At 41.4% G+C, this 23,435-nt stretch overlaps 2 protein-coding genes across 2 annotated transcripts; both read right to left on the bottom strand.

Moving 5' to 3' along the window:
* Positions 1-14,707: 14,707 nt before the first annotated feature.
* On the bottom strand, positions 14,708-15,307 carry LOC114675398 (putative inactive ribonuclease 11). The gene has a single exon (XM_077938648.1). It carries the CDS (start codon positions 15,305-15,307, stop codon positions 14,708-14,710), a length of 600 nt encoding a protein of 199 aa, XP_077794774.1.
* Positions 15,308-20,928: 5,621 nt separating this feature from the next.
* RNASE12 (ribonuclease A family member 12 (inactive)) lies at positions 20,929-22,232 on the bottom strand. The gene is made up of 2 exons (XM_077938649.1): positions 22,118-22,232; positions 20,929-21,617 (listed from the first exon to the last, which is right to left on the bottom strand). Exons 1-2 carry the CDS (start codon positions 22,149-22,151, stop codon positions 21,136-21,138), a joined length of 516 nt encoding a protein of 171 aa, XP_077794775.1. The 5' UTR covers positions 22,152-22,232; the 3' UTR covers positions 20,929-21,135.
* Between the last annotated feature and the right edge of the window lie 1,203 nt (positions 22,233-23,435).

Raw genomic sequence — 23,435 nt, forward strand, 5'->3', positions numbered from 1 at the left:
CTAGGATTTTTGGAGCAAGGCACTGTCATCTTCTGCAGGTAACTACTCTTCTTTTGAGAGACAGCTCTTGGCCCGTTACTGGGCTTTGGTGGAAACTGAAAGTTTGACTATGGGTCATCAAGTCACCATGCGACCTGAACTGCCTATCATGAACTAGGTGTTTTCTGACCCATCTAGCCACAAAGTGGGTCGTGCACAGCAGCATTCCATCATCAAATGGAAGTGGTATATATACGATTGGACTCAGGAAGGTCCTGAAGGCACAAGTAAGTTACATGAGAAAGTGGTGCGAATGCCCATGATCTCCACTCCTGCCACCCTGCCTTCTCTCTCCCAGCCTGCACCAATGGCTTCATGGGGGGGGTTCCCTGTGATCAGTTGACAGAGGAAGAGAAGACTAGGACCTAGTTCACAGATGGTTCTGCATGATATGCGGGCACCACCCGGAAGTGGACAACTGCAGCACTATAACCCCCTTCTAGGACATCCCTGAACGACAGTGGTGAAGGGCAATCTTCCCAGTGGGCAGAACTTAAAGGAGGGCACCTGGTTGTGCACTTTGCATGGAAGGAGAAATGGCCAGATGTGTGATTATATACTGATTCATGGGCTGTAGCCAATGGTTTGGCTGGATGGTCAGGGACTTGGAAGAAGCATGATTGGAAAATTGGTGACAAATTTGGGGAAGAGGCATGTGGATGGACCTCTTTGAGTGATCAAAAGCTATAAAGATATTTGCATCCCATGGGAGTGCTCACCAATGAGTGACCTCAGAAGAGGAGGATGTTAATAATCAAGTGAATAAGATGACCCTTTCTGTGGACACCACTCAGCCTCTTTCCCCAGCCACCCCCGTCATCGCCCAATGGCCCATGAACAAAGTGGCCATGGTGGCAGGGATGGAGGTTATGCATAGGCTCAGAAACATAGACCTCCACTCACCAAGGTTTACCTGGCTACAGTCACTGCTGAGTGTCCAATTTGCTAGCAGCGGAGGTCAACACTGAGCCCTCGATATGGCACCATTCTTCAGGGTGATCAGCCAGCTACCTCGTGACAGGTTGATTATATTAAACCTCTTTCATCATGGAAAGGGCAAAGGTTTGTCCTCACTGGGATAGACAATTACTCCCTATATGGATTTGCCTATCCTGCATGCAATGCTTCTGCCAAGACTGCCATCTGTGGACTCCAAGAATGCCTTATTCACTGTCATGGCATTCCACACAGCAATTCTTCTGACCAAGGCAATCAGTTCATGGCTGAAACAGTGTGGCAGTGGGCTTATTCTCATGGATTTCACTGGTCTTACCATGTTCCCCATTATCCTGAAGCATCTTGATTGATAGAATGGTGGAATGGCCTTTTGAAGTCACAATTACAATGCCAACTAGGTGACAATACTTTGGAGGGCTGGGGCAAAGTTCTCCAGAAGGCCATGTATGCTTTGAATCAGCTTCCAAAATATGGTACTGTTTCTCCCATAGCCAGGATTCACGGGTCCAGGAATCAACAGGTGGAAGTGGAAGTGGCACCATTCACCATCAACCATAGTGATTCACTACCAAAATATTTGCTTCCTGTTCCCACAACATTACATTCAGTTGGCCTAGAGGTCTTAGTTCCAGAGGGAGGAACACTGTCACCAGGAGACACACAATGATTCCATTAAGCTGGAAGTGAAGATTGACACCTGGACACTTTGGGCTCCTCCTACCTTTAAGCCTAAGAAGGCTAAGAAGAGAGTTATAGTGTTGACTGGGGTGATTGACTCCGGCTATCAAGATGAAATCAGTCTACTACTCCACAACAGAGATAAGGAAAGAGTATACATAGAATACAAGAGATTCATTAGGAAGTCTCTTAGTATTACCATGCCCTGTGATTAAGGTCAATGAAAAACCACAATAGCCCAATTCAGGCAGGACTACAAATGGCCCAGACCCCTCAGGAATGAAGGTTTGGGTCACTCCACCAGGAAAAAAAACCACGACCTGCTGAGGTGCTTGCTGAAGGCAAAGGGGATAGAGAATGGGTAGTAGAAGGTCATCAATACCAGCTACGACCACGTGACCAGCTGCAGAAACAAGGACTGTAACTGTCATGAGTATTTCCTCCTTCTTTTGTTAAATGTATGTTTGTGCATGTATACACTATTACTAGGAAAATATCTTCATTTTATTTCCTTTTCCGTTATCATGTGACATAAGATTGATTGACTTCATATCAGCATGTAAGTATTGTTAACTTTATGTAATAGTATTTAGATTGGGGATTGGTGCATTTCCGGTTGTACAAAGGATAGTTGTATTATGTCAGGCATAATTATAACATTGTTGTCTTTATTTGAAGATTATGTGTGTTCTGAGATGTGTATGGGTTCAAGTTGACAAGGGGTGGACTTGTGACGGTTAATACTGAGTGTCAACTTGATTGGATTGAAGGATGCAAAGTATTGATCCTGGGTGTGGTTAAAGGAAAATGACTTTTGAGTCAGTGGGCTGTAGGGGGGCAGATTCACCCTTAATCTGGTGGTCACAATCTAATCAGCAGACAGAAAAATGTGAAAAGGTGAGACTGGCGTTGGCTCCCAGCCTACATCTTTCTCCCGTGCTGGATGCTTCCTGCCCTCGGGCATCAGACTCCAAGCTCTTCGGTTTTGAGACTCAGACTGGCTTTCCTTGCTGCTCAAGCTTGCAGACTTGTGGGATCTTGTCTGCAAGATTGTGGGATCTTGTGATCATGTTAGTTAATACTTAATAAACTCCCCTTTATATACATACATCTATCCTATTATGTCCCTCTAGGGAATCTTGACTAATACATGTTTTGGGATAAAATATTTTTGTTTTCTTCCTTGTCTCATAATGTTATGCCAGAGTCAGACTGGAAAGTAAGCCACAATATATACAGTTAAATAAAGCCCATTTAATGAGAAATTATGGTTTGTAGGGCATGACTCCCCAGACCTCTTAAATAGGAATTTGGGTAAGATTAAAAAAAAAAAAATCAGAGCTTAGTCCTCAAATGAGATATTACCTCTCCCTAGTTAACATGGCTATTATCAAAAAGAAAAATGTATAGCAGATTCTGGTGAGGATGTGGAGAAAGGGGGATGTTCATACACTGCTGGTGGGAATATAAATTAGTCTAGCCACTATCCAGAACAGTGTGGATGTGCCTCAAAAAACTAAAAATAAAACTAACATATGATCCAGCAATCCCACTGCTGGATATATACCCAAAAGAAAGGAAATCAATATATCAAAGTGGTATCTGCACGCTTATGTTTATTGCAACAGTATTCACAATAGCCCAGTTACAGAGTTGACCTAAGTGCCCATCAACTGATTAACAAATAAATATAATGTAATATATATAAATGATGGAATATTATTCATTCATAAAGAACCAATGAACTTCTGTCATTTGCAGCAACATGGATGGAACTAGAGGTCATTCTGTGAAGTGAAATCAGTCAGTCACAGAAAGACAAATATTGCACATTTCATTCATATCCAGGAGCCCAAAAAATTGATCCCATGGAGGCAGAAAGTAGAATGACAGTTACCAGAGATGGGGAAAGGGTGGAAGAGGAAGGTAAGAAAGGCTAGTTAATGGGTAGAAAAATACAGTTAAGTAGAAGGAATAATTTCTAGCATTCAATAGCATAGTAGGGTGACTATAGTTACCAATAATTTATTGTACATTTCAAAATAGCTAGAAGAAAAGACTTGGAATGTTCCCAACACAAAAAAATGATAAATGTTTGAGGTAGTGGATATCCTAGTTACCCTAACTTGATATTACACTTTGTATGCATGTATCAAAGTATCCAGTGTATCTTATAAGTAGATACAATTATTATGTATTAATTAAAAAAGAAAGAAAGGAAAAAACTAGGAACATCTCCAGCCAAGACGGATAATACAGACCTGATTTAGTTCCCCACCCAAAAGTATAAAAAACTAACAAAAAGCATTAAAACTTATTTTCAAGACACTGAACCTGAGGCAACAAAACACACTCATCATTGAGAGAGAGAACCAAACAAGGTGAGCCCTACGATCACTCAGCTTACTGTCTATAGAGATTTTAGGCAAAAGTGAAGAAAGAGTAAACTTAGAGTTTTCAGACTACCTCAGTTCAGGACATGCAACTGAGAGGCCAATGAAACTTGAACCTCTAGGATAGAATATGTGAAATGAGAAAGCTGCATCAAGACATAACCTTAGAGATCTGCACAGAGCTCCTGTGACGGTTAATACTGAGTGTCAACTTGACTGGATTGAAAGATGTAAATTATTGATCCTGGGTGTGTCTATGAGGGTGTTGGCAACAGAGATTAACATTTGAGTCAGTGGGCTGGGAAAGGCAGACCCACCCTTAATCTGGGTAGGCACCACCTAATCAGCTGCCAGCGGGGCTAAAATATAAAACAGGCAGAAAAAAAATGTGAAAAGGCTAGACTGGCCGAGCCTCCCAGCCTACATCTTTCTCCCATGCTGGATGCTTCCTGCCCTCAAACATCAGACTCCAGGTTTTCAATTTTGAGACTCAGACTGGCTCTTCTTGCTCCTCAGCTTGCAGATGGCCTATTGTGGAATCTTGTGTGATTGTGTGAGTTAATACTTAATAAACTCCCCTTTATATATCTATCTATCCTATTAGTTCAGTCCCTCTAGAGAACCCTGACTAATACAGCTCCCCTCAGGCATTCAGCAGTGGACTATTGATCGCATGTGGAAGATAATCACCAGAGACTGGGGAAAGAACCATCTAAAAGGATCAGAGGGAATAGTGGCTATTCCTACCAGCCATACTAGAAAAAGTAAAATGTAATAGGGCATTAGGCAGAGTACTCAGGAAGGTCTCTCCTTAGTAGTGGTTGATAATTAGCTCCAGACTAAGTGCTTCTTCAGAGCTACCTAACAAATCATAAAATCAAGATCCAAAAAGATCCAAGTGGTTCCAAGTAGCTTAAACGTATCCTTAAACAACACTCAAGAAGATTTATAGGAATATACAAATATTCCTACAAGGTAAGCCAACAATGTAGAATTCAAAACATCTGAAATCCAATCAAAATTACCAAGCATATAAAAAAGCAGGAAAACACAAACCTTTATGAGGAGAACAATCAGTCAATGGAAACCGAACCAGAGCAATTACAAATTTCAGAATTAACAGAGAAACAGTTACCACATAGGCAAAAGAATGGGTTGAGTTCTACATAGGCAAAAGAATGGGTTGAGTTTTAGATGACTGAAAAAAAAAAAAAATCAAACTTTTAGAGACAAAAACTACAATGTGTGGAATTTAAAAAAAAAATACACTGGTTGTGATTAGTGGCAGATTAGAAATTGCGTGAGAAAAAATAGTATACAATAAATGCAAGTAGCCCTAGAGTCTCTAAAGGGGAGAACTGGGGAAATTAAAATTTTTTGAAGATATAATGGCCAAAAGTTTTCAAAACTTGATGAAAAGTATACATTCACAGATGCAAAAATCTCAGCAAGTCACAAGAACAAAACATGAAGGAAATACATCAAGGTATATCGTGCTCCAAGTGAGACGGGGAGAAATCAGTGATAGGGAAAACCTTAGAACCAATCTTACAAATAAAAGACATATTATGGTCAGCGCCAGGCATGATGGTTCACACCTGTAATCCCAGTACTTTGGGAGGCCAAGGCAGGTGGATCACTTGAGGTCAGGAGTTTGAGACCAGCCTGGCCAACATGGTGAAACCTCATCTATACTAAAAATACAAAAATTAGCAGGGCATAGTGGAGCATGCCTGTAGTCCCAGCTACTCTGGAGGCTGAGGTGAACAAATGGCTTGAGCCCAGGAGGTGGAAGTTGTAGTGAGCCAAGATAGTACCACTGCACTCCAGCCTGGGCAACAGAGCAAGACTCTGTCTCAAAAAAAAAAAAAAAAAAAAAAGAAGAAGAAGAAGAAGACATGTTATGATCAGAGAAACAAGGATAAACTTGACATTAGATTTTTCATCTGAAATAATATTAGAAAGAATACAATGCAAAAGCATCATTAAAGTTCTGAAAGTATGAAAAATGAAATTCCTGCAAATTCTATACTTTGCAAAAATATCTTTCAAAAACTCAGGCAAAATAAACACAAAACAAAGAATTTATCACCAGCAAACCCACACTGCAAGATGTATTTTAAAAAATTATACAGGCAGGAAGAAAATGGATTTCTGCATCTATACAAGGGAAGAAAGAATGTTACAAATGGTAACTATGTGTGATTTTTCTCATTATTTAAATTTATTTAAAATATAATTGACTTTAAAATAGCAGTTATTGGCGAGGTGCAGTGGCTCACACCTGTAATCCCAGCACTTTGGGACACCGAGATGGGTGGATCACCTGAGGTCAAGAGTTTTAGACCAGCCTGGCCAACACAGTGAAATCCCATCTCTACTAAAAATACAAAAATTAGTGGGGCATGGTGGTGGGCGCCTGTAATCCCAGCTACTGGGGAGGCTGAGGCAGGAGAATCACTTGAACCTGAGAGGCAGAGGTTGCAGTGAGCTGAGATTGCACCTCTGCACTACAGCCTGAGTGACAGAGCAAGACTCCATCTCAGAGGAAAAAAAAAAAGCAATTATTATATATGGTGTAATGTGGTTTACATCATATATAAAAGTAAAATACATGACAATATCAGCACAAAATTTGACAGGAGAGAAATAGAAGTATATTATTGTAAGGTTCTTATGCTGTAGAAGTAGTATATCAGTTGGGGGCCAGGTACAGTGGCTCAGGCCTGTAATCCAGCACTTTGGGAGGCTGAGGCAGGTGGATCACCTGAGGTCAGGAGTTTGAGACCAGCCTGGTCAATAGCGTGAAACCCCATCTCTACTAAAAATACAAAAATTAGCCAGGCATGATGGCTGATGCCTATAATCCCAGCTACTCAGGATGCTGAGACAGGAGAATTGCTTGAACCCAGGAGGTGGAGGTTGCAGTGAGCCAAGATGATGCCATTGCACTCCAGCCTGAGCAACAAGAGCAAAACTCCATCTCTTAAAAAAATAAATAAAATAAATAGTAATATAGGTTGAAAGTAGGCTGTGGTAAGTTACAGATAAGACTCAACTATACACTATCTACAAGAAATGTACATTATATGAAGACACAAAGAAATTAACAGTAAAAGGATATGAAAACATACACCTTGGCCGGGCGCGGTGGCTCAAGCCTGTAATCCCAGCACTTTGGGAGGCCGAGACGGGCGGATCACGAGGTCAGGAGATCAAGACCATCCTGGCTAACACGGTGAAACCCCGTCTCTACTAAAAAATACAAAAAACTAGCCGGGCGAGGTGGCGGGCGCCTGTAGTCCCAGCTACTCGGCAGGCTGAGGCAGGAGAATGGCGTAAACTCGGGCGGCGGAGCTTGCAGTGAGCTGAGATCCGGCCACTGCACTCCAGCTTGGGCGACAGAGCGAGACTCCGTCTCAAAAAAAAAAAAAAAAGAAAAAGAAAACATACACCTTGCTAATGCTGGTCAAAGGAAAACTGGAGTGGCTATATTAATATTAGACTATATGGATTTCAGAAGGAAGAATATTACCCGGGCTCAAGAGAGTCATTTTCAAATGATAATGGGATCCATTAATCAACAGGACAGAACAATTCTAAATGCTCAAGCCACTGAAAACATGGCTTCAAATTACATGAAGCAAACATGGAAAGAACTGAAAGGGGAAATGGACAAATCCATAATTGCAGCCTGAGGTTTCAATATCTATTGTCAATAACTGGTAAATCAGGAAGGCAGAAAATCAGCAAGAATATTGAAGACTTGAACAACATTATCAATCAACCTCCCCTAACTGACACTTAAAGAACACACAATGATAGCAGAGAACACATTCCTTTAAAGTGCACATGGAACATCCACCAGGATATACCACATTTTCTGCCAAAACATAGATCAAACAAAAAACCAAAAGGGAAGTTAGAACATATTTTGATCTGAATGAAAACAATAATAGTATAGCAAAACTTGTGGGATGCTGTTAAAGCAGCATTGACGAGAAAACTGGTATATACTACACATCTATCTTAGATGCAAAGCATGTATCTGTGATAAAAGACTATTATCCAGAAAACTCAACAATAAAAATACAAATAATGCGATTTAAAAATAGGCAAAATATTTTAACAGACATTTCAAAAAAGAAGGTGTATGAATGGCAAACACATTTTAAAAGATGCTCAAAAATCATTAGTCTTTAGGGAAATGCAACTTAAAATCACAATGTGATACCAATAGACACCTATCAGAATGTCTAAAATTAAAATGACTAACTTTAATAAGTATTGGTAAGAATGTTGAGGAACTGAATTTCTCCTAGATTGCTGGTAGAATTGTAAATTACAAATCATTTACATGGTTTGCATGTGAATGAAGTCCCTCCCAGCAGGAGACTTTCCAGAGCTGGGCACAGTGGGGACACCACTCAGAAGGGGATCAGGATTAGAGAACTACCAGAGGGAAAGGGGAATCAGAGAGGGCGATTATGGGTCTAGATGATGTCGCTCAGCGAAACAGTTTAGGCCCCCATGTTCCACAAGCCCTGCATTAGTGTGTGGACTGCTCCCACAGGGGCTGAAACCAAGACATATTGAATATCGGCCTTTAAATGAAAGTCTTATAATTGGCCTGCCTCCAGAAATCTGTCCCACTTGTCACTTTATACAAACAGTGAGTGTGAATGCAAGACACACAGAAAAGAACACATAAAATTGAACAGTGCAAAGCCTAAAAGGAAAATAGAATACAAAAGTCATGGCAGTATGCAAAAGGGAGCTGTGTATTGAGGGCACAAGCTAGTCAAGAGAAGAGAGCATGGAAGTTGGAGGAGGAAGGGATATAAAAGGGTAAAAGGGGAAAGGTGACATTAGCTATATGTAGTGGTGCATGCCTGTGGTCCCAGCTACTTGAAGGGCTGAGGTGGGAGGATCACCTGAGCATGGGGTGGAGCCTGCAATGAGCTGTGTTCACACCACTGCACTCCAGCCTGGGTGGCAAAGTGAGACCCTGTCTCAAAAAAATAAAAGAAAAGAAAAGAAACAAGAAGGTGAGAGGTATAAAGAAGGGGCAAGTGATCACACTTTGTGTGGGCAGGGTCAAGGCTTTATCTTCGCAACCCTGCCTCCCACCTCATATTCCTCCTCTAACAGGCATCTGTTTCCTGTACCCAGAAGAGATCGCCGAAGGGACATTTAATATGACAGGTCAGACAGCTCAGCCCACATTCTCATAGAGAACATGGGGTTCCTGGAACAGCCTGAGCTGGGGAGGACAAGGGGAACACATGCATAGCAGCAGAGCCTGGAAGCTCGGCCAGCTCTTGTGGCCATGCCCTTTGACCCTATGTGAGACAAACCTCAGGGCCTGTTCAAGCCTCTAATGAGGACGCCACCTCAAAGACCACCTCGGCCAGAGCTGACTGAGGCAAGTCTCTTACCTAAAGAGGTTTAAGAGGAGAGGGGAGTGTCAACAAGGAAGCAAAGTAGCCAAATGTGCAGAGGGCCTGGAAACTGGAATGGTGCTTAGCTCACATTGCTAAGCCCCATTAACTGTCCTGAAAGACAGCAAATGCATCTATTTGCTTTCCTGGGAGGACTGCATGAGAATGTCCCCTTCCTGTACCAGTGCCCCCACTACATTATATTTTTACTCTTATTTGTGTGGATTGGGTAGGTAAACTATCATAGCCCCTTATTTAATTTGTATTACATTTACATCTTTTTCTTATTAAACTGATGACCTCTTTATGTATTAAAGATATCAATCCTTTTGATATATCAAATTTTTTTCAATTATCTACTTAGCACAGTGTCCTTATCTAATCATAATTAAATTAATCATTTAATCCACAAAACAATCCTGTGAAGAGAATTTTTTTCAGGAAACATTCTACCTTTATCTTTCTGTATGGTTATAAGCAAGTTTGCTTTTTTCCATCAAATAAAGATGAGTGGCTAAAAGCATGGCCTACAGAATCAGACTATCCTTGTTTGCTCCTGGGGGACCACCTATTACACAGGTGACCTTTGTACATTGCCTAAAGTCTTTGTGCTTCTGTTTCTTCATCACTAAAGGGGGAATAATAATAGTATTTGCCTCCTGGGCGTTGTTCTGAGAATAAAAACTAAATAAACTAGCACCTAGCACATCATAAAAGCTCCATTGTTATTATTATTATTACCATTAAACATCTTTGTAATGATTGTTGTATATGATTTCGAATAAGTTTAGCATATTTTGAAACCTGAAGGATTAAGGATTTAAAACAGCCATCTTATCCCAAACCAGCCAGTCCTCTGGTTGCTGGAGTGAAAAGGAGGCAATTCATGTGTGTGACACCTCTTTTAACTTGTGACTGTTTTGGAAACATGAGTTCCTCTTACAGTGATCTTGCGTTTGCCCACAGATGTATCCTATAGTGAAGGACTTTCAGTATAAAAGGACTGCCTTGCTAGTTCTGGGAGACTGTGTAGGAGGTGGAAGCTCTTTGAGTTAAATTGAATTATTTTGCCTCAGTGTTGTCTTCAAAAGCTCTGAATATATAGCCAGTAACCTTTTTTCCTTCATCAGGACTAGAATGTCCTATGATTAAAAAGAAAACTTTTACTTCATCTAATCCAGTAGTGTTCAAACTTTGCAGCACATCAACAAACCTAATGCATTTAGAAAAGACCACATGCTATAGTCCTATCTTTGAATCCAAATTTCTGGGATTAGGGCCCAGGGAGTTGTATTTATAATAACTCCAGAAGCTATTGAATTTGTTAGAATAAGGCTAAACTCATGGAATGAAATATCAGAGTATAGTGGATAAAATATATATCAATATTTTAATCTCATATAACAGTCCCCAAATGAGCAATCCAGGCTAGCAAAATAACTGTGCTTAACAATTCTTCAGGGATGTGGCCTCCTTGCATGTTACTGTTCGGGCCATTTCTAGGACATTACCATTATCTGCATGATTAAAGTTGGGGCACACTTCTGTCCATTTTGGCGATCTAGCTGTTGAGAAGAAAAAAATCACCGAGGAGGCCAGTCCTGTGTTGTAAGACCTGAACTCGGAAGCAGCATGAATTACTTCTGCTCACAGAGACTGGGAAGGTCAGTCTGGCTGGGCATCCTGTGCCTCACTGCATCCTTTTGCCTTGGGAGCAAGGTGGGTTGATTTGGATGGGCAACCTGAAAGCTTTGCCACGGTGATCCCGATGCACATCTAAGCCTAAGAATCCAGACCTAATCCAGTTTCCTCCTTGTGTAGATAAGAAAATTGAATCTCAATGAGTGGAAATGACTTTCTTGGAAGGCATGATGAACCCCGCCCATAGAACATATGAAGACTTACTGGTGATGTGGCAAAGGTCCTCCTTCCCTCAGTACCATCTTGGGTACTTGAGGCCAGGGTCTTGTTTCCTCATAATTGTTGCTTAAGAGATATTTAGTACACTTTATTTTGGGAAAACAGAGGGAATGGTTAGAGACAAGAAGGGTACTCCTTTTAGGCTAAACAACCGCTGTTGGTGTCTTTCACACACCTCTGTATCCTTCCATCCTCTGTCCATCCTCAGCTTCCTTCTCCTACCTGACTCTCCCTTGTATGACCCTTTTAAAATTGGGTCCGTCTCCTTTATCATCCCATCTCATGCTCTCTAATGTTTTCTTTCAGCTAAGGGATGTAACACTTATTCACTTCTCAGTTATTTTTCTTTTCTTTCTTTCTTTTTTTTTTTTTTTTTTTTTTTTTTTTTTTTTTTTTTTTTTTTTTGAGACAGAGTCTCGCTCTGTCGCCCAGGCTGGAGTGCAGTGGCCGGATCTCAGCTCACTGCAAGCTCCGCCTCCCGGGTTCACGCCATTCTCCTGCCTCAGCCTCCCGAGTAGCTGGGACTACAGGTGCCCGCCACCTCGCCCAGCTAGTTTTTTGTATTTTTTTTAGTAGAGACAGGGTTTCACCATGTTAGCCAGGATGGTCTTGATCTCCTGACCTCGTGATCCGCCCGTCTCGGCCTCCCAAAGTGCTGGGATTACAGGCTTGAGCCACCGCACCCGGCCTTTTTTTTTTTTTTTTTTTTTTTTGAGACAGTCTGGCTCTGTCTCCCAGGGTAGAGTGCAGTGGTGTGATCTTGGCTCACCATAACCTCTGCCTCCTAGGTTCAGGTGATTCTCCCACCTCAGCCCCCTGAATAGCTGGGATTACAGGTGTGCACCACCACATCTGGCTAAGTTTTGTGATTTTTGTTTAGTTGAGACTGGGTTTCACCATGTTGGCCAGGCTGGCCTCAAACTCCTGGCCTCAAGTGATCCACCTGCCTTGACCTCCCAACGTGTTGGGATAGGTGTGAGCCACTGCATCCAGCCCACTTCTCAGTTACTTTTCTAAAATGTGCAAGGAACATTTGTTTGACTATATCTAGTCAGGTGGAGTTTGTGCAATTGAGTGGACTGAGATGACAGACTGAGAAAGGGAGAAGGAAGCACGTGGAGATAAACTGGCATAGGAGTGAAGACAAGGATACACCAGCTCTGTAGACTCAGAACAGCAGAGATAGGACAGGTACTGGAGACAGGCTAGGTCAGATGAGAATGGAGTACTGGGGGCCTGGAAAGTCAGCCTGAGAAACAGGTGTGAAGCTACAAGAAAAAAAGGAGCTCTCTGCGGTTTGGGAGCAGAAAAGGGACGTTACAAAAACTGAGTACTTTAAAATCTGAAAACTCATGCCCATCATACTCATGAAGGATCTGAGGATGTACAGGATGTCGAAAGTGTAACACGCTTCAAGGATGAGAGGTGCTGGCCCTCGGGAGCACCGACTCCCCATGCACTCCACATTCGGCCTTGCTCAGGCCTCATTGTATGATGACGGCACAGATCCTGGTACATCAGGGCACCAAAGGACTGGAACCCAGAGCTCCCGCTTCATTCAGAGAAGTGGAAGGGTTTGGTCTTAACTAAGCCTCTTTAAAGGATGCTCCTGGCCCAAAATGAGCCAGCTATTCTGGGTCTTTGTTTTCTCTTCTGGTGAGGGATGCTATGAGTACTCAGTTTGAAGTAGGCAGCATTTACTTTTTCTTACACATTACAGAAAACTCTCCCAGAGTTTAAATAGTTGGGCTCTGAGGCTGACATACCTCTCAGACAGAGTTGGAAATCTACTGTAGGAAAGAAGTTATTCAAATCTGAACTAAATTTGAACAAGAGGAGACTTCTTAGACTGCTCTACTGTGAATGGAGTCCACCCTTTTTTTTGATGAGTAGGTGGTAGTGTCAGACTTGCTATGTGGAGCTACCCCTGGGATGGAACTTAGTAAGCACATCTTCCTTTCTGGGTCCTGAGTCCTCCTCCTACAGAGAAGAGAACTTTGGGACCCAAGCATTTTGCTTTATTACTCTGTCCTTTGGCTGCCGAATGCAAACTGAGTCCTAATTATATACCTCTTTGGCCAAACCCACATTGATTAAACAACGGCTACACTGACAAGGGAAAGCCAGCTAAAAGGTACAAAAATGTTGCTGTAATGCTGCATATTGGGTGATTGTAAATGTTTTACAGTTCCAGTATATTGAGAATTCTGCACCAAATATAATAAAGTTTGGGGAAAATGACATATAGAGAATCATGTACAAGAAAGAAGTTACCATAACATAACATTCATTTACATACATTTATTTAAAATTCGAACATTAAGAAAGAGGGGTCTCAGGATGGAGGGAGGATTTAAGGAGAGGAATAGAAGCATATGGCCACACATCAGTGAAGAAGATAACTGCCCATACTTTATGCAGAATGAACCACGAACGCTTACAAACAAATAGCTGGTAGTGAACAAAATTAACTACAGTATCATAAGACATCAAGGTTGAAGACCAGTCCTGCCTGGTACTTGGCACAGACTTTCTATTCCCATCTTTCTTTCTGCCTCCTCTATTCTTCCATGGCTTGCCATTCCTCTCCCACAGTCCCAGGGTATCAAGACTTTGCTTGAATAAAGATTACAATCAGAATTTTCTTCTCTTTACTGCAACCTGTGAAATAGAGATGGGGGTGGAAGAGTGGAGATTGCATAGGGCTGGAGCTATTGACACTGAGAGCAACAGCTAAGCCAAAAGATCTTTCTCCTCTGGCATCTCCTAAAGGACAGGCAGACCCTTTGTTGTGTGCATACATCAGTTCACACATGTGTGAGCACATACCCTTTGAAGAGAGTAGTGATAATAATATATGTCACACTCATCACTATTTTTCTGAATAGTATCATTGGCAGTACAATTAGTTTTTAATTGTCCATATTGGCTTTAGGCCTTCTTTCCTTAATTCTGCCTAGTTAGGTGGACTCTTGTTTCTTGGCTTTATAGCTGAACTAGGATGAAATTCAGTTTGTTTCAGACACCCCCCGACCCCACCACCCCCCTCACACACCCATATACACACACAGAGAGAGAGAGAGAGAGAAGAATCTGCACGCCAGTATCAGTTATAAATTTTAATTGAATTATCCACAATTCTGAATTTTTCACTCCTCCAGTTAATAAATAATCAAGAGTTTACTATAGTGCTAAAGAGTAGATATTAAGGAAAGAAACAAGAATGAACATGAAGAGGTCCTTCTTTAGTAAGACCCTAGTCTTAAAGCTCTGTGGGATTTACAACTTAGAGCCACAAACTAACCAGCTCATCAGAGAATGACCTGTCAATACTGTCAATATCTTCTCTAATGAGGTAACACTATGGTATTGGCACCTGGGCAATTGTTTGTCTGCAGTGAGCTGACACACTGTATTTTCCAGTTCTGGGCTCTCACGGCAGCTTATGCCAGGATTCTGTACAAACTTGCAGCTGGGGGCCTTGTGGACCCCGTGCATCACTTCTGTGGAGTCATGGATGAAGTTATTGCTCCACTTGCACGATCTGTTTGCTTCTGAAACTTTTCTCCAGACTATCATGTCATTGCAACACTCTTTGTCATTACCTGAACTGTTTCCCTTGGGGTCATTATAATGTAACCTTCTGAATGTCAGTAATGAGGAAGACATATCATCCTTGGACATGCTGAGGCTGGTATTTTTAACTAACAGGATCGAGTTCATTAATATCTCAATGGTCTGTATTCCTTGGCCACTTTTTGCCATGTCATATTGCATCTCTTCCTCTGTAAATTCTTCTTTAATTATCTTCATTGTGCTTTCTGATGCTTCTGCAAGAACCAGCCCCAGGCTGAGCAGCAGCAGAGGAAAGGTCTCCATCTCAGATGTAGTGTAATCTCTTCTGCAGTAAAGACAATAAATGAAAGATAAAATAAGAAGAAGATTAAAGAGGTAGTTCTTTCTTCCTCCTGACAGTTATTCCTGGGAGTAACCCCTACATGTAGGTTAAAATTTTTATATCTGTGAATGGAACTATGATATAATAGAAACACGATCAGCTGTGGAGTCTGAAAACTCATGTTCAAATCCCTGCTTTTCTGCTTATAATTTATTCTACCTTATTTAACCCCAGTTTCCCCATCTGAAAAAAAATGGTGAGAATTACGTAAAGTGATATGTTTAAAGATCTACAACGAAGTATTTGTTTCTTATCCATTTCCCTTGGTCTATCGTCTCATTGGTGGGGCGTATAATCTCCATGGTGGGTCACAATTCTCACTCAACTCATCCCTCACCATTACCGTATCTCCTATGGCCTCATATATATAGAACCTGGCACATGGTAGCCACTTGAAAATGAAATAAAACACACATCGCCATTTCCCTATCTCTCATTTCTTTTTCCACCCATTCTCAGTCATAAGAGTTCTGTCTTGACAAGTTCCTTCAGCAAGTGGATCCTGTAGAGGAAGATTCCACTTTGTTGCAGAGCTGGAAATGAAATTATGTTTGTTTCCTGGGAGTTTCTGCTGTTGTGTCCAACTGAGGGAAGGAGGGGCAACAGAGGGGTAGACAGGATTGTATGAGATTAATGCAGGACACCATGTGGAATCAAGGAAGCTCAGGGAGAACTGAACAAAGTGTCCATTTGGCAGTCGGAATCTCAATGGCCTGGGCAGCACCATTGCTTCTTATTCTGTGAAATCTTTTCTGTCTATTTATACCAAAACCCAGCCATGACTTTTTTGTTTTCTGAAACCCTACAGCACAGATTAAGTTGCACTTCATTTTATATGATCTTTTTCATTTTTCTAGTTAGTCAATTAATGTTAATCTTTTCTCCCTCTTGTTAGGCTAAAAATTCCTTGAGCCTGAAACACAGTTTCTGATTATTTATACTTTTATTCATACAGAATCAAATAATGAACTGTAGATCGATAAAGAATCTGCACTCCAGGATCAGTTATAAATTTTAATGGAATTATCCACAGTTTTGGGTTCTTCACTCCTCCAGTTAGTATAAACAATCAAGAGTTTACCATAGTGCTAAAGAGTAGATGTTAAGGAAACAGGAAGAAAAGCAGAGCAGAAATTCTCAGTCTTTCTGAATCATGTAATTCAAGTGGGCAGCATTCATAGCTGCCTGGGTTTTATTCAGTGTGTGTAATTACTGCACACACACTAATTTCTCAACACTATTTGTTAACAACATAACATGACTTTACTAGTATATGAAATCCTTTACTTGAGGTCAGTCCTGGAAAATCCCGAAAGAATGGTTATTTAAGTTAATAATTCTTTCTCTCTCTTTAGAATGATTCTATTTTCCTCTTTTTTATCTTCCACCTCTATAGCCTCCATCCCTTCTACATTGATCTCCTACATTATTACCCTTACTTCCCTCCTAATCACCCCTTCTTGACCCTCCAATTTCTTCTATACACTACTTTTCTAAAAACATAACTTGCAATGACACTCAGAATTTTTGAAACATTCCTCTTTGCTCACAGTAGGAAGTCTGATCCCCTGAGCCCAGTTGCCAATGCTCTACTTGCTCTAATCTCAATCTGCCTATCAGGATTTATTTTCCATTATTTTGCTACACAAACCTGCCTTAGTCAATCAGTGTGACTCTCTTTTTGTTTTAATATCCCCTATGCCATCTTTCCCACTTAGCTTCTTTCTTGAATGGCTATACTTTTCTGTCTCTTGAAATCCTTCAAAGCCCAGTTCAGATCTCATTCTTTATTTTACACATTTCATCACCGCTTAAGTCTACTAAACCCATTTCCAACTTCTCTGAACTTCTAATCATTCCCTTCTTATACTACTCATTTGATGTTATTATGTATGAACTTTTAAAATATTATATTTGAATTTAAAATGTATGTGTGAGAAACTAGAGCAAAAACCTAGCACCAAGAATACATAAGCCTTAATTGGGTTAATGGATTATTGATAGATTATTAATAATTAAGTATATGCATCCAGGTGTGTGTGCCCAAGGATGACTTGACCAAAGACCTGATGCATTTTGAAGGGAGAAAGGATGAGGGATTTATAGGGAATTTATTTTGTTTCCTAAACTTCTATATCCTATGCCATTGACATCAGTAGTAAGGTGATAACAGGGAAACAGAAAGACCAGGAGGAGAAAAAAAAAAACAGGAGGAAGAGCAGGGCAGAAATTTCCAGTCTTTCTGAGACATGTATTTCAAGTGGGCAGCATTCACAGCTGCCTAGGGTTTATCTGAAACTGCTAAGAGGTGCCCATTAAAAAAATATACCTGGCCAGGCACAGTCACCTATGCCTATGGTCTCATTGCTTTGGGAGGTCAATGCAAGAGGATCACTTGAGGCCAGAAGTTCAAGACTAGCCTAGGCAACATAGTGAGAATTCATCTCTACAACAACAACAACAACAAAAAGCCAGTTGTGGTGGCACATGCCTATAGTCCCAGCCACTAGGGAGGCTGAGGGGAGAGATTTCTTGAGCCCAAAAGTCTGAGACTGCAGTAAGCATTGATCATACCACTGCACTCCATCCTGGGCAACAGAGTGAGATTCTGATTCTATGTATCTGTATAATATATATATATATGTATATACATATTTAGATACAGATGGATAAATATAGATACACACACACCCAAACTACAAATGTCTAAAATGTCATAATTCATTTGAATTTGGTGTTGATCCCTGTTGAATGAAATTACTCTGAGGATAGATCCTATTGGTTCATCTCAGTTATACTTTTATCTGCAAGATATTTTTAATTAGAAAAGAGGAAGTTTGGTGAGGAAGGGGAGAAAAAGCACTGAAAAGGAAGGAAAAGACAATGAAACCTAGGGAGAGGGATAGGAAAAGGACTCAGAATTCAGAAAATAGATGTAGGAACCTAAAGGATGCATTTCATCCACTTCAGAGTTTTGCCCAGAAAATGATGCTACCAAGACCCAACAAATCACATGCTAGGGACCACCTACCTGTTCCTGTTAAGTTTCTATTCAGATGCTGAGGACTCTGTTTACCTGGTGACACCCAAAATTATATGGAGACAACAATGACAACAGAATTACCACAGAGAACTAGAAAATAAAACTCAGCTGAAAAACAGCCACCTAAGATGGAAGAAGCCATGAGATGAGTAAGCGTTGCCTGCTCACAAGGTTGCAAACTGTCCTTCACTTACGATTATCCCCCACCTCCCCCTCCTAAATCTAATCAATCACATAGAACTTGATGGTTACAAGAGACAGAGCTAACAACTAGCATAAGTGCACCTTCTTCTTTGATATGACCTTGAACTAAGTCCAAATGAGCAATGAACAGCTGAAGTCTCTCAACTGAAAAGATCAGGACAGAGAGTGCTCTCCAAAGCCTGTGACCCACTCATGCCTGCTCTAGGTCACTGCATGAGTCTCTAGCTCTCACATACAGGATTGAAATGCCATAGCTCAGAATTAGTGGCAACATAATCTGGCCTTTATTTGCCAATCGCCCCTTATTTCTTACTACCTCACAATACAAATTCTCCCCTCCAACAATGGCTATAATATAGCCATTTTCTATACTACCTAAGAAATAGAATTATAGACTAATAGACTTGGAAAGAACTTGAAACGTTATCTAATTCAAGATCCTCGCTTTACAGACAGGGAAACTAATGAATAGAGAAGAAGAGGACTTCATGAAATCCCCAGAATTAGAAGCCTCTCTTTCTCTTCCTTCTCCTTCCAGCTGTAAGGATACTACGCCTATAGCTGAATGTGGGGAAACTAAGCAGTAAGTCCAACTGTAAGAACTGAAAAGAGAAAAGAGTTAGTAGTCTGGCTCAAAGTCCGCTCTGTTCCTTCTGGAGATGCAAAGAGGAGATCACTGAGCTCTGAGAGTCGCAATCCCTTCCTGGGAAATCCTTATCTGTGTCTCTCTAAAGTCTTTAAGGGAAATGGTTTCAGATCAGCCAGGCTCCTTTCTTTATTTGAAGCCAAAAAGGGAGCTGCTGAACAGAAACAGATGCTCCTTGAGTTGTATATGCTATCTTTAAAAAAACCCTAAGAGGTGACCTCTGTTGCTTCTACAGCTAGCAGTAGGGCTAGGATTAGGCTGAGGTTAATGAGACACCCACTCTAAGACCAAAATTTAAGAGGGTGCCAAAAAACTCAATAATCAAGATAAATAATATTTTAATGCACCAATTTTAGAAAATATTTAATTAATTAATTAACTTATTTATTTATTTTTGAGACAGAGTCTTGCTCTGTTGCCCAGGCTGGAGTGCAATGGCATGATTTTGGCTCACTGCAACCCCCACCTCCCAGGCTCAAGCGCTCCTCCTGTATCAGCTTCCCAAGTAGCTGGGGTTACAGGCATGCACCACCACAACCGACCAACTTTTGTATTTTTAGTGGAGACAAGGTTTCGCCATGTTGGCCAGGCTGGTCTCAAACCCTTGACCTCAAGTGATCCACCTGCCTCAGCCTCCCAAAGTGCTGGGATTACAGGTGTGAGCCAACGCACCTGGCCAGAAAATAAATTTAATGCAAAATAATCCCTGATGAACAAATGTTAAAATTGTAAATACCAGGATCTGACCCTGCACTACATGTTACTCATATAACTCATCTGACCCTAATCTTAGCCTTGTCAGATTGGATCTTCAAAATTTTGTGATAGATATTTTGAGCATCCAAGATTTTTGCATTAAGTTTGATTTTTTTTAAATACTGAAATCAAGGCTAGGCGCGGTGGCTCACACCTGTAATCCCAGCACTTTGAGAGGCCGAGGTGGGCGAATCACCTGAGTTCGGGAGCTTGAGACCAGCCTGACCAACATGGAGAAACCTCATCTCTACTAAAAATACAAAATCAGCCGGGCGCAGTGGCACACGCCTGTGATCCCAGCTACTTGGTAGGCTGAGGCAGGAGAATCGCTTGAACCCGGGAGGCGGAGGTTGCGGTGAGCCGAGATCAGCCATCGTACTCCTGCCTGGCAACAAGAAAAAGAAAAAGAAAATACTGAAATCGGCCGGGCGCATGGCTCAAGCCTGTAATCCCAGCACTTTGGGAGGCCGAGACGGGCAGATCACGAGGTCAGGAGATCGAGACCATCCTGGCTAACACGGTGAAACCCCGTCTCTATTAAGAAATACAAAAAACTAGCCGGGCGAGGTGGCGGGCGCCTGTAGTCCCAGCTACTCGGGAGGCTGAGGCCGGAGAATGGCGTGAACCCGGGAGGCGGAGCTTGCAGTGAGCTGAGATCCGGCCACTGCACTTCAGCCTGGGTGACAGAGCGAGACTCCGTCTCAAAAAAAAAAGAAAAAAAGAAAATACTGAAATCAAATATATTCATCTAGGTTACTAGGTTTTTGGTCTTTTGGTGCCCTCTTAAATTTTGCATCTAAAGTGAGTGGCTCATTCACTTTATCTTAATCTCAGTCTTGTCTCTCATCAAACGACCCAGAGATAAGGGACAAAAAATTGAAACACATGTAGAATTTATGGTTTAATTCAATAAAGATTCTTTTATTGAAGCAGAATAAAACAATCCCAACTAAGCAATACAGGAAGGATAAATTAATTACCAGTGGCTTCCCCTTCCACTCAAGGCATTGCCCCATGTCCACGGTTCAGGTCTGCCTCAGGTACAGTCAGCTCCAATGCCATTGAGAGAAGAGATCTCAGACTCGGGAGCTGATCTTGAGTTATTTAACATAGCCCAGGAAAGTATCTGGCCTCAAGTCATCACAAGTGACAAGAACAAACCCCTCTGTGGTGAAATAGTGGTACCTGCAGGCAGGGTATCTTGTGCCCTCAGTGAGCTGACAGACTGTCATTTTGAACTTTGTCTCACTCTGAAAGCAGAAAATGGCCGAAAGGTTTTGGCAAGCTACCTTCTTGGGAGAAGTGCAAATACCATTGATTTTTCGAGGCCTCTCATGGATGAAGACGTGCTCCTTTTTACAAGTGTGGTCAGGTTCCCTGATGACTCTTTGTATGATCATGTGGGTGCAGTACCTTGCAGGAACGGGAACATCATTCTGAGGGTAGTCCACATGCAAGTGTTCTAAGGTTGACGTCACTACTTCATCGTTCACCTCATTTTCCCAGAACAGAAGCACCAAGAAAATTATCACCATTATTATCATCAGAGGTAAGAGTGACTTCACATCTTTGGCTTTAACTGCTGTTGAGTAAGATAAGATAGAAAGTAGCAAAGGACAGTCAGATTCCTCCTGCTGCAACCCCTGGCTGCTCCCCCATCCTTGGAATATTTTGTTTCCTTCTCTCCACTAATTAAAATCACACTGACCTTGCAAGATCCAGGTGGAGGCATAGTTCCCCAAGAAAGCCTTTTCTGACCATGTCAGCTCTCAGAGTTTGGTATTGAGCAGTTCTCTAAATTATTCCTGTTGTATTTGTTTTGTTTCTACAAGTTCTTTGACAGCATCTTTGACCACATCTCCTAGTTCTCAAATCCTTCAAAGTGCTCAGCACAGAGCTGGACATATAGAAGGTGGTCAAGGTTATTCATATTGCTGAATAACCTTCTTTCCTGTAATTTCTCAACCTTAACTCCACCCAATTGCACATGATTTTAGTACCTTCTTCTCATCTATTCTTCCCAGTTCCTTCCAAGTCCCTCCCTCTGTCAGTCCTGCTTGGCTCTGTGCTAGCTCCTCTCACCTGTGACTTTTCTGGTCGTTCTCACAGGTAACATAGCCTTTTGATCGTGGATTTGAGAAAATCGCTTGTGTCTTGCTGCTCCCTGACAATAACTGATAGAGAGCCTGTTGAATGTGGGGAGGGCCAAAGTAGAAAAAGGGAGGGGCCTGCAGAGGGTGTGCTTGGGTGCCGCTGGGGAGGAAGAGAAGTTACCTTCAGCAAGAGAGTCAGGTAAGGCAGGCCCCGAATGTGTCCTCATTAAACAAGTGAGGACTTTTCAGAACATTTCGTGAAGGCCAGTGTGTACCAGCCACAGTACTGCCTCCTTTCTAAATTTTCAATCAGTCCTTATGACAAATATATGAAATTTTTCATTTCATTGACAAATAAATGAGTTGCAGAAAGGTTAAGGTAGAGATAGGAAGTGGGAAGGAAAGCAAGAGTCCCATCCTGTCAGTGCCAAACACTTGAATTTCAGTTTTAGCAAGCTTCATTTCCACGTGGTGTCTAGCACAGGACAAAAACAATTCCCTGGCAATAACATTAATCTTGATAAATACCTGGGCTCTTGAGGAGTATGGAGATAGTTCCCAAACTGCTGAACGGTAGAATCAACGGGAGATTTAAAAAAATATTGGCTTCCACCTTGATACATTCTGCTTTAATTGATATTGTGTGTGATCTGGGTTGGGGACTCCTAAAGGATCCCCAAGTGATTCTAATATATAGCAAAACTTGGGAACCACTGAACCATGGTATACATGGGAAACCTACATGGGAGATTAGTGGATAAGGGTTTAGTAAAAAGATAGTGGTTCAAAGTATTGAGACCAGAGAATTCTTTTTGTTGCTATCATCTCCCAGTGAGTTGATATAGGAATGGGCAAATGGACTTAGTTTTACTACTTCATGCCCTGAAGTCATTTCTCTTTTGGAGAGACAGGTACAAAATCTCCTCTGTGCATATCTGTGTCTTTCTAATTGGCAGGAAGAAAATGATTGCTGAGTAAAAAATTATCTAGGAAAAACAGAATACTGGAGAAGCCTTCAAAAAATGCTTCTCTCTCTATACAAAAACGAAAGCCAAATTTCAAATTGTGACAATGAGCAACCAGGAGAATATATTTACTTTCCAAAAATGTCCATTCTGGGTGTCCTTTCAGAATTCGAACTATCCTGTTTTGGATACGTGTTACCCAATGTCACAAAGATATAAGCGCATGCTTAATTTTTGACACAATTTTCAGTTAACAAAATTTGATTTTGTACATCTTGCAGAAATAATTCCAATGTATACAGAGAAGTATATCTATGTACTGTAACGCGTTCATTATTTCCT

This window comes from Macaca mulatta, chromosome 7 (genome assembly GCF_049350105.2).
Source record: "Macaca mulatta isolate MMU2019108-1 chromosome 7, T2T-MMU8v2.0, whole genome shotgun sequence".
NCBI classification, from domain to species: domain Eukaryota; kingdom Metazoa; phylum Chordata; class Mammalia; order Primates; family Cercopithecidae; genus Macaca; species Macaca mulatta.